Source organism: Eucyclogobius newberryi, unplaced genomic scaffold (genome assembly GCF_026437365.1).
Source record: "Eucyclogobius newberryi isolate DKJ021-1_F unplaced genomic scaffold, fEucNew1.0.hap1 SCAF_20, whole genome shotgun sequence".
In the NCBI taxonomy this organism is placed as follows: Eukaryota; Metazoa; Chordata; class Actinopteri; order Gobiiformes; family Gobiidae; genus Eucyclogobius; species Eucyclogobius newberryi.
The window spans coordinates 19,547,386-19,559,176 of NW_027315835.1; the positions used below are offsets into that span (position 1 = coordinate 19,547,386).

At 41.0% G+C, this 11,791-nt stretch overlaps 1 protein-coding gene across 1 annotated transcript; it reads left to right on the top strand.

Annotated features, from left to right (window-relative positions):
* Positions 1–800: 800 nt before the first annotated feature.
* Positions 801–10,735, top strand: fam20a (FAM20A golgi associated secretory pathway pseudokinase). Its single transcript, XM_072455577.1, has 11 exons — positions 801–1,455; positions 3,567–3,760; positions 4,798–4,848; positions 5,862–5,940; positions 6,133–6,225; positions 7,137–7,252; positions 8,768–8,948; positions 9,020–9,129; positions 9,204–9,285; positions 9,386–9,445; positions 10,451–10,735. Exons 1-11 carry the CDS (start codon positions 1,094–1,096, stop codon positions 10,731–10,733), a joined length of 1,611 nt encoding a protein of 536 aa, XP_072311678.1. The 5' UTR covers positions 801–1,093; the 3' UTR covers positions 10,734–10,735.
* The last annotated feature ends 1,056 nt before the right edge of the window (positions 10,736–11,791 follow it).

Sequence of the window (11,791 nt, forward strand, 5' to 3'; positions counted from 1 at the left end):
CTCTCCCTCCCTCTCTCCTCTCTCTCCCTCTCTCCTCTGCCTCCCTCTCTCCTCTCTCCTCCCTCTCTCTCTCCTCTCTCTCTCCTCCCTCTCTCCTCTCTCCTCCCTCTCTCTCTCCTCCCTCTCTCCTCTCTCTCCTCTCTCTCTCCTCCCTCTCTCCTCTCTCTCTCTCCTCTCTCTCTCCTCCCTCTCTCCTCTCTCTCCTCTCTCTCCCTCTCTCTCTCTCCCTCCCTCTCTCCTCTCTCTCCCTCTCTCCTCTGCCTCCCTCTCTCCTCTCTCTCTCCTCTCTCTCCCTCTCTCTCCCTCTCTCTCTCTCCCTCCCTCTCTCCTCTCTCCTCCCTCTCTCCCTCCTCTCTCTCTCCTCCCTCTCTCCTCTCTCTCTCTCCTCTGCCTCCCTCTCTCCTCTCTCCTCCCTCTCTCTCTCCTCCCTCTCTCTCTCCTCTCTCTCTCCTCCCTCTCTCCTCTCTCTCTCTCCTCTGCCTCCCTCTCTCCTCTCTCCTCCCTCTCTCTCTCCTCTCTCTCTCCTCCCTCTCTCCTCTCTCTCTCTCCTCTGCCTCCCTCTCTCCTCTCTCCTCCCTCTCTCTCTCCTCCCTCTCTCCTCTCTCTCTCTCCTCTGCCTCCCTCTCTCCTCTCTCCTCCCTCTCTCTCTCCTCTCTCTCTCCTCCCTCTCTCCTCTCTCTCTCTCCTCTGCCTCCCTCTCTCCTCTCTCCTCCCTCTCTCTCTCCTCCCTCTCTCCTCTCTCTCTCTCCTCTGCCTCCCTCTCTCCTCTCTCCTCCCTCCTCCCCTAACTCTCTGTGCAGCAGGTCCCTGGAAGCAGTCAAACTGTCAGACACAGTTGCTAACTCACGCTCGCTCGTGGCTCGCCGCGCTCTTCATTTCCTGCCAAGCTTGAAGAAAAAGAAGGACGAGGAGAAGGTAGTTCAGGAGGAAATTAACCAAAACATAGAGATTGGAGGTAGTAAAAAGCTCAAGGAGGAGACACAACTATTTTCTTGGGAGTGTGTGTGGACTCTACAAGTGATGCTGTGCTGAAGCGCTCCAACTCAACTTTAGCTTTTCTATTTTTCCTGACAGTTATTTTTTGTCTTCAATAATGAAAAGAGGTCGTTTGGTCGTGGTTGCCATTTTAACTACTATCTTCTCAGCTGACCTCTACTTTGTCTTGATTCCAAAGCTGCGCTCTTTCAGCCATGGAAGTCTGTGCTCGTGCCCGCTCAGTAACGTCACTTTGCCAGGACATCGGGGACTGGCACTGCCCAGGTTTTCCAACTGGACGTCTTCAACAACTTTAGAAACAACTGCAACTGTAACGGAGGAAAACGTGGGGTCCAAACTGGAGAGGCTGTTCGCTCACCCGCTGTACAACATCCAGGCACCTGCGCAGGAGGCAGGGCGGTTATTTGAAGTGGAACAGCTGATGGAGAACTACCAGAAGAAGGTGTCGAAGTGGGACAGGTCGGTACTTGAGCTGCACAGTTCAGTTAATGGTTTGGAAATGGTTTTAGTGGTTCAGTTCCTATTACGCCTATGAAAATATTGCACTATATACCATAGTAAAGTATTATATATAGTGTTACTAAATTACTTAGATATCATCACAAATATATGAATGCTTCGAGTAATATAATGAGTACGTCAATACTTGCAAAATCAATTATATTAATTATTCATTAATACAGTCTATAGTTCTGATCATAATGCATCTTAAAGTCTACATTATTCCTGTTTTATGCCTTGATTTGAGTATATTAAAGGTGCCCTATGTAACTTTTCTGCTTGTCATCATAGAGATGTTATTGAGACACCAGCAGGCCAAGTTACATGTCAGATCTGTGGATCGGTGACCTTGCAAACAGTAAAAATGCATGTTTTCCAGGCTATTTGCTGAAATGATATATGAAATTGATAAATGCAAGAGCGATAAGTCCCCTGCGTGACCAGTTATTACAGTGCTCTGCTAAATACAATTTGTACAACACCATTTAGTTATAAATCCTTCATTTTTTCAGTAGCTAGTAACTATAGTAACTATTCAGTCAAACAGCAGCGTTCAGTATTTGTTTGAGGCTTGTCAGAGTGGTACAGACAGTGACCTCTAAGACCAGTCCAGCCCATTACAGTCGCTTTATACTCAACTTACCATAGCATACCGCAGACACAAGACTGCATGTGTCCACTGTTTGCGCTCAGGCATTTTTTGTAGAATCTTTTGGAGTGTGCCGTCAAAGTCCAAAGGCTGGCGGAGGAAAAGAACATCACATGTCACTTTTTTTTTTTAGGTAAACACAGATTTGAAAGTAGTAAAAGCTCTCCTAATCCATTGCTGGCTAAACCGACTTGGCATGTGTGACGCTGCCTGTCTATCTCCACTTTTAAGATGGAAAACTATGTGTAACATGAGTAATCGGTCATGTTTTGGCTTTCAACCTTTGCAACTAGTATCACAGAGAGACGTTTTTTTTGGCATGACCTGATCTAAACGTTTTATTTGCAAGCTGGAAAGTAAAAGCGGATACATTCCTGGTCAGTCTATCTTGGTGCGTTAGAAAAACAGCAGGACGAAAACAAACATAATTGACTTTGCGTCGCACCTTTGTCCCAATTACCCCAGAGCTGTCAGCCTTTGTGCTGCGTGACTGATGAAACACGTCTCTTACCGGGAGATTTGTGCTCAATCATCACTTTTTCAGCCCTGTCCCAGAGATTTTGGGGTTTCTGACATGATGACAATTCAGTACGGTGTGGTCAGCGCTCGCATTGTGGGGCCACTCTCATTGCAAGTATATGTTTTGGTCCTCTACGGTTTAGGGTTTGATAAAAATGTATATCTAGTTTATTTTATAAGATAAGATAATCCTTTATTGTCCACACATGGGGAAATTTCTTTGTTGCATCGCAGGTAGATACAGAGGAAAAGGACAGATAACACATAGGAAATTTAAAAAACACTCTTAATAGAAGAACTCTTATAAACGAAAACTCTTAAAAACAAAAACTCCTATAGACAAAACCTCTCATTTCCTAATAAGAAATGGAGGGGGGAAATTAAAATTAAAATTAAATAAAAAACAGCTAGCGTAGGACAAGATAATACTAATAATAATGTCAAAATAAACACTCTAATTTCATCAGTTACATGCACATGAATGTGAATTATATTCCTCTTAATGATAAATAATTCATAATATTTTTTTGCAATCCCTCAAAAATGTTCCTATGACAACCCTGTTTGTGATAGGTACTGCACAAAACAGGAAAAGACTGTAAAAGTAAACACAAGACTGATCCAGACTGAAATCCAGAAAATAGGAAATTGTTTTGTCTGGTCAGCTTTATCAATGCTTAAACCCTTTACACAGATAACATTGCAAGTCTCTTTTCGTTATATCAATATATTCCTCATCTCTACATTGAGGAAATTCTTTGAAATGTGTTCGTTTTTTGCCTTCATTTGAATGTTTGCTCAGTAAGCAAATATAACATCCCTGACAACCACCTATGGCTGCTTGCCTTGTGTGTCAAACGTCTTCATGATTTATATGTATATATCCGGTTCTGCTCGACAGGCATATGAAAATCTACAATGAAGTCGCGGCCAGCGCAAACATCAACGTCACCACACACAAGGCCACCTTCGACCCAGACGCCAGCTGGGTCAAGTTTCACCTGGGAATAAACCGCCACGCTTTGTACTCCAGAGACGACCCCTCAATATCACAGCTCCTCCAAGACATGACGTCGATGAAGGTCATCCATGCAGGTGAATCTATGGCCCCAACGTGCCCCCACTGTAATGGAAAGACCACAGTCAGGGTCACAAATACTTTTATATGTTTGATTTATGTGTACATTAAATGGAAGCGTAAACTCAGAATGAAGAGCAAACTGTTTGTTGCTCGTTAAATAGATGCACATATATTTTCCGTGCAAATGTTTGTTGATTTGTTTTGTGCATGTTCCTACACAAATGATTAGATTTGCATCACTCATCGTTCATGCCTTTGACCTAGATTCATGGTGAAAGGCGCAATATGTGTTTGGAACAAGGCCTTCTCAGTATCAGTGTGCATTTTGGCAAGTTTTTATTTAGTCTTAGTTTTTTGACTAAAGGGATTTTCCTTTTTTACATTTATATTTTATTTTAATTTTTATCAACTGTATGACATGGCTTTATGGGACGTGTTCTTTGGACTTTGAGTTTATGTTCTGATTTGGGGCTTTGGGATTGAAAAGTGGAACTTGGATCTTAGTCTCCACTTGTTTCTTTTATTATTATTTTTTTTTTTAATCATTTTGATATATTTAGTACTTTTAGTTGACAAAAACATAACTAAAAATAACTAAAATAATATATTTTATTGTTGTTTGTCTGTATGTTGTAACTGATTTAAGCTTTCCTGCCTCTTGGCCAGGACTCCCTTAGCAAACAGGTTTTTAATCTCATTGGGACTCTCCTGGTTAATCTTTATGATTACTTTTATTTTGTTTTAGTCAGCAAAAATATGACATTGACAAAAACTGGGACAAAATATTATAATCGACAACATTAGAATCAGAAACAGTTTTATTGCCTGAACCAAGTTCACAAACTAGGAGCTTGCGTTAGCTGTAAAATGCAACATAAATTAATGAATAATTATAATAGTAAAAAACAAAAACCAGATATGATGAAATAGAAGCATGCAAATATATTTGTAGGAATAAAATAGGCTTAAACAAAACACATACACAGCAATGAACACTGTTTAATGTTTCAAAATTGTATGACCAATTTGATGCTCTTTATTCCATCTCTAGATTACACTCAAGACGAGAAAGGTTTAAAAGGAGCCTGTGACTGCACACAAGGTAAACCACAAAACATCTTTTAAATGTTCTTTTGTCTCAGTCACAATGCCCCATGCGTAATTCTGACTGGAGCTTTGTTCCTGTGTGCTCGTCGGGACTGTCAGAGGCAAACACACTGCTGCCTGTTAGATAATAGGATTTTTTTGGCTTCTAGATCTATGAGACATGCACTTTGAGGGGAAAACAAAATGGTAATGTTCAAAGAAAGCCGGCTCTTAATTAAATGTTTTATGTGTACATGCTCAAAGAGACACTTTCCTGCTTCTCAGCCCACACACGTCTCCACCTACTCTTCTTTTACCTCTGTGTTGCTAATGCTGAGACAGATAATTGACTATTCACTCATTTTGAACAACATTATGAGCAAACATCTCTTGACTATACTTTGTTATTTACGGCTGTAATAATAGCCAACAAGTCAAAGCAGAATACATTATGGTGCACAGGCTGTACACAGTTCTGATGTATGCTACTTCTACTTCAACCTCACTGTTTTTGCATTGCAGTGGTCATACTATTACTTTTGGTTAGTGTGAAAATGTTGAATGAGCTATTTATGTTGAAAAATAGCACACATTCTTTCTCTGCACATGTGTAGTCTGTGTTTTGGTTCAGTCCGACCACATAAACACTACTCGTTGCCAAGACAAAAGCATAAAAACAAAACGTATCCATTTTAAAGTTATCCTTGACAAACTGTCCCTTTATTTTAGTAACAGCGGCAGAGATCTACTGCGTGCGACGCCCACACAGTTGGGTTGTTTGCCAATTTGGCATTCGTTGATTCAATTTCAAGAGTGAAAAGTAAATTGTAAAGTCTATATGTTTTGGTGTGTTTTATAGGCTCGGCGGGGGAGGTGTGTGTGTGGTTAGTGCAGCCGACTGCTATGACATAACTCACAGCAGGGCGATGAGAAAAGGCAAATTAAGTTTAAACACATCAAAAACACCACAGGCGGATATTGCTGCAACAACATGAAATAATTCCGTCTATGTTTTTGCTTTTATTCCAGTTGTGAAGCCCAGTGGTTTCCACCTGAAGCTGGCTTTGAAGATGCACAACTTTGCCAAAGTCATGTTCAAGCCAATGAGGTGAGAAGGGAGTTTGTAGGTTTCTTTAACATTAACATTATAATATTGCAGTTGTTGAGCTATTATCAAAATATTTAGCTTAATAAATTATATACAATCTCATAGTCATTTGTTATCCCCAAAAGATTTCCCTTGACCAATGATTGCAGATTTGCCAGTGTCACGTCTCTGTTCTTTGTCCTTGTGTGTTAGGCAGCAGAGACACGAGGAGACGCCTGAAAACGTCTTCTACTTTGTCGACATTCAGAGACACAACGCAGAGATCGCTGCCTTTCACCTGGACAGGTGCAGCCTCTTAAAACCTCATTATTTTTAATCTGTTTCTGTTTATTTGTGTCATACATTGGCTATTTTAGGGCCTGGGATTTTATGTTGCATCGTTGCTTTGGGCTACATGTTGTTATGGAGACACATCTGTTACTTTACTGGCCTCGATAATGAAGCTAAAGCAAGGTTCTTTCTATTGAATATATGGAACGCTTACAGAACATCTAAGACCTCAGACAATGCAATATGTGTGTTCAGAGTTTACCCACGAATTATCAATAGGAAACGGTAACTGGTCAATATTGTCTCTAGTGTTTTGGTGCCAGTATAATAACCTCCTGGTTGCACCATATCGGCCCTGCCCAGGGTTTCCACACACTGTACACACACACACTGTAGGTAAAGGCACCGAGGCTGAGCTGGTGTGATTCACAGAAGTATAGTCATCTGAGTGAGACCGTATCATTAGGAAGCCACATGAGCACAACAAGACACGGCTTCAATACAGCAGACTGAAAACAACAGTGCCACATCAGCAACAGTCTCCAATGACTATCATCTCCTGCCCAAAAGTGTTATTGCGGAGTGTGTCTGCTCAGAAATCTAATTCAATTTCTGCATTCAGATTTAGTGCATTTTTCATGATGCCAATGTAAAGTAATTTAAAGGCACTTCATAATGAAATCTGTAAATTGGGGAATGTCTACTGCAGCAGAAAGAGGTTTACACAGTGATTATTGGGACAGCTTTTCCAGCACGGCCGTTGGGGAGGAATAAACTTTAGGTTCAGTCGGCCCTTATAAACATAGTGAGTTGAATGACATGGTAGTTTGTTGATAGAATAAACAAGTATGAACTGTAACCTTGTGTGAAACAAAGTGGGAGTTAACGTTGCCTCGTAACTTAAACACTTGATCTTTTGTTTTCAGGGTCCTGGACTTCTGCAGAGTGCCCCCGGCTGTGGGCAGAATGGTGAATGCCACAGGAGAAGTCTACGACGTGACCCAAAATGAAGACCTTCAATATGTGTTCTTCAAGTCTCCTGGTAAACATCCTCATCGTTTAGGATCTATTGCCGTTCAAGGATTTTTTAAATACTTTACACAATGCTCATGTTGTGAAAAAGAAGCGTTAAGCCAGTAGCTTAAAACAGGTAGAGTAGGTAAGAGCTCAAGATCACCTCCAGCCCTCTGCTCCTGACAGTTGGCCCCAGCGGCATTGTGGGATGGGTGAAATGCAATTTTACTGTTTGTTCCATCACAGAATAAACAACACAATGCTCCATGGAAAGTGAAATGTCACTCACAAGATACAAAAAGACAAAACTGAAAAATGTATGATGTCAGAACCATCTACGTCCATTAAAAGGCATCGGCCAAAACAAAGTATAAAAGTAAACTCTCTCACATTTATCACATTGTGTTTAAATACTTTTGAATTAAGTATGCGGTATCTTAAAATCTCTATCGATTTTACATTGGTCTTTGTTGTGTGACCTAATCCCTCATTGGTCCAGGAGTGTTTAATTGTAGAAAATGGTTCAGTTGTAGACTGTAGTCATCTGGACGCTGTTTTAGAATCCAAGAGTCACTCAAAACAGTGTCCAGATGACTACAACTGAACCATTTTCTACAATTTTCCCTTTTTTTCCCCTTTTTGGGATTAAGATACATTTAATTTTATATATTTTGTCACACAATCTTTAATAAAAAGAGCTTTGCCCTGTAACAAAAGTAGAGATGTGGTGCTTATATATTTAGCACAATGTCCACAAATCTATTTTAAGTTAACTTTTCACAAATAACAAAAGTAATAACAAACTGAATTCATCTGGGATCCAAAATAATTCTATGCATCAACTGTGTAAACATCTATACCAAATGTCGAGCGGTGTCAGGATTCTGCTATTTATTCAAACCCAAACGCCCTCTTTTATGACAGGATCCTATTGAAGCATGAACACAAACACCACACGATTACAACGTCTCACATTTTCGTCATCACACACAAAGCACATCGCTGTTTAAAACCATCTTTGAGCTCTTCCTGATGCGTGATGTTTGGGTGATGTTTGGGTGATGTTTGGGTGATGTTTGGGTGATGTTTGGGTGATGTTTGGGTGATGTTTGGGTGATGTTTGGGTGATGTTTGGGTGATGTTTGGGTGATGTTTGGGTGATGTTTGGGTGATGTTTGGGTGATGTTTGGGTGATGTTTGGGTGATGTTTGGGTGATGTTTGGGTGATGTTTGGGTGATGTTTGGGTGATGTTTGGGTGATGTTTGGGTGATGTTTGGGTGATGTTTGGGTGATGTTTGGGTGATGTTTGGGTGATGTTTGGGTGATGTTTGGGTGATGTTTGGGTGATGTTTGGGTGATGTTTGGGTGATGTTTGGGTGATGTTTGGGTGATGTTTGGGTGATGTTTGGGTGATGTTTGGGTGATGCAGCACCCAGCCGGAGGGAAAGACGCCGCTGATAAAAGCCTGTGTAAATGTGTACAAACAGGAAACTCATCTGTATTCCAACATTTCGCTCTGCTTTCCTCCCCCCAAAAAAACAGTGAACAACACATGCTTCTTTGCCAAATGCCTGTACATGTGTAAGACGGAGTATGCGGTGTGCGGGCGTCCTGACCTGCTGGAGGGCTCGCTGTCCGCCTACCTGCCCGGACTGAGCATCGCACCCCGCCTCTCCATCCCCAACCCCTGGATACGCTCCTACACCTTCACTGGCAAGGAAGAGTAAGCCATTAGTAAATATAGAGGAGTCATGAAAGTGCTAAATCCCTTTAACAGGTCTTCATGTTTTGAAGTTGGGAGGTGAATCCGTTCTACTGCGACACGATTAAACAGATTCACCCTTACAACAAAGGCAACCGTCTCCTCAACATCATAGACATGGCCATCTTCGATTTCCTGATGGGTATTTAGAATTGTTTCATTTAAAAGTCCAGTGAAGGAGTTTTTCTTTTAACTTTGATCTTGTGTCTTTGATAGGAAACATGGACAGACATCACTATGAAATCTTTACCATGTTTGGGGATGAAGGATTTCTGCTTCACTTGGATAATGCAAGAGGGTGAGGCGGATTTGATTCAAGAAAGATTGTTTAATTATTTGAAGCGAGACACACAAATCTGTATATTCTGTGCTTATTGAATTGCTGGGTGTTTGTTTAGATTTGGGAAACACTCTCGTGATGAAATGTCCATCCTGGCTCCGCTCACACAGTGCTGCATGTGAGTATTCATGAACTTTGAACATGAAATGATTAAACCATTTGAGATTTGCGTTCATGGGATGTATTGGATAGTTCAGATATGTTGAATTATGTTTGTAGTTCTATTTTTTGACCTATTTAATGCAGTTTAGGTCAATGTTAATGCTAATACTGATGAATTAAGATATGTTAGATACAAAATGCAACTACATTAACTATAAATGTTAAAATGTAGACATGAAACATATTAATATTTACTATATTTTCTAATATTCAAATTCAATATTATTATTAGTAATAAAATATACTGTAATTGAAAAACTTAAACAGACATCTAACTTGAGCGAGTTGATACATTTAATCATAAAACAGAACGCACATTTGGACAAAGACGATACGATATATATTGTATTTGAAATGTAATACTTTATTGTGAATTGGAATGCTTTAAAGGCCTTACATTTGGCACTATGAAATTGATTAGATTAATTACATCTACTTGAGTAACCTGTTATATAGAATAATGTACTTATTTGAATAGTTTTCTGGCACCACTACGACTTTTCTTGAGTAGCTTTGTGGGTGTGTGGAGCAGAGGCTTTTTACATTTTGACTATTAAATAAATCTTTTAACTATCAATTAATAAATGTAAGATGAAAATATTTTTTTCACATAAAAAGGGGCATACTACAGTAACAGTGATATAGAAATGTAATGCACCTTTTACTAATGCAAATAATCAGATTTGAGATTAAAAATAAAAATAAATGAAAAATTATAGAAAGGAAATAATGTTAAAAAGACAAAACAATTTTTAATTTTTTTTATATATATATTTGCACATTTCTAAGGATCAAAGAAAATGTATTTGTAATGTTCAATTTGTTTTATATATTTTAAACGCTTAACATTACAATTGTATCCAGATCCGCTGCTCTCATGAAAACACCAAATGACTGCCCTCCATTTGGGAGTATGACATCATCACAACTGTAGAATCTGAAAAGCACTGTTTGTGTGCAGGATAAAGCGCTCCACCCTGGTCCGCCTGCAGCTCTTGGCTCAGCCTCAGTTCAGACTCAGTGACGTCATGAGGGAATCCCTGGAGAAAGACCCTTTGCACCCGATCTTGACCGAACCGCACCTGCTGGCCCTGGACCGCCGGCTTTACAAAGTGCTGCGAGCCGTCCAGCGCTGCGTCCGGGGACTGGGGGAGGACGAGGTCATTACGACAGACTTCATCAAATCCAGCCTCGCACCTCAAGCAGCCCTGCAGAACGCCAAAGAGATCAAACCGGCCAGGTAACAGAGAATATGAGGGCAGAGCAAGCGTCGCCCTGTGGCTTTAGCGAACTAAATGGAAGAGACTGGAGACTAAAGCAGCTACAGAGAGGAAGATGAGTATTTGAACACCCTGCAATTTTGCCAGTTCTCCCACTTAGATTATGGAGGGGTCTTGGTTTTGGCCCACTCCTCCACACAGATCTTCTATAGATCAGTCAGGTTTCGGGGCTGTCACTGAGCAACATGGAGTTTCAGCTCCCTCCAAAGATTTTCTATTGGAGACTGGCTAGGCCACTCCAGAAACTTGATCCTCCTTGGTTTTCCTGGCCGTGTGCTTCGGGTCATTGACATGTTGGAAGACCCAGCCATGGCCCCATTCATTCTCTCCTTAACATAGTGTAGTCGTCCTGTCTCCTGAACAGAAAAGCACCCCCAAAGCATAATGTACCACCCCCATGTTTCACAGTAGGGATGGTGTTCTTGGGACGGTCCTCATCCTTCTTCTTCCACAAACACAGCAAGTGGAGTTCATACCAAACTGTTCTATTTGGTCTCATCTGACCACATGACTTTCTCCCATGATTCCTCTGGATCATCCAGATGGTCAGTGACAAACTTCAGACGGGCCTGGACATGTGTTGATTTAAGCAGGGGAACCTTCTGTGCGTGGCATGATTTTAAACCATGACAGTGTAGTGTATTACCGATAGTGAGATTTGAAACTGTGGTCCCAGTTTTCTTCAGGTCAATGACCAGTTCCTCTTGTGTAGTTCTGGGCTGATCCTTCACCTTTCTTATCATCACTGAGACCCCACGAGGTGAGATCTTCCATGGAGCCCGGGTCTGAGGGAGACTCTTCCATGTTCTATCAATTGCTTCCCAATTAACTCACAGCCCTTTCCAGCTTTGTGGAGCTCTACTATTTTGTCTGGTGTATTTTCACAGCTCTTTGGTCAGTAGTTGGAGTCTGACTGATTGTGAGGTGGACATGTGACTTTATCAATCAATCAATCAATCAATCAATCAATCAACCTTTATTTATAGAGCCCGTTACAACACTCAAAGTGACCAAAGTGCTTC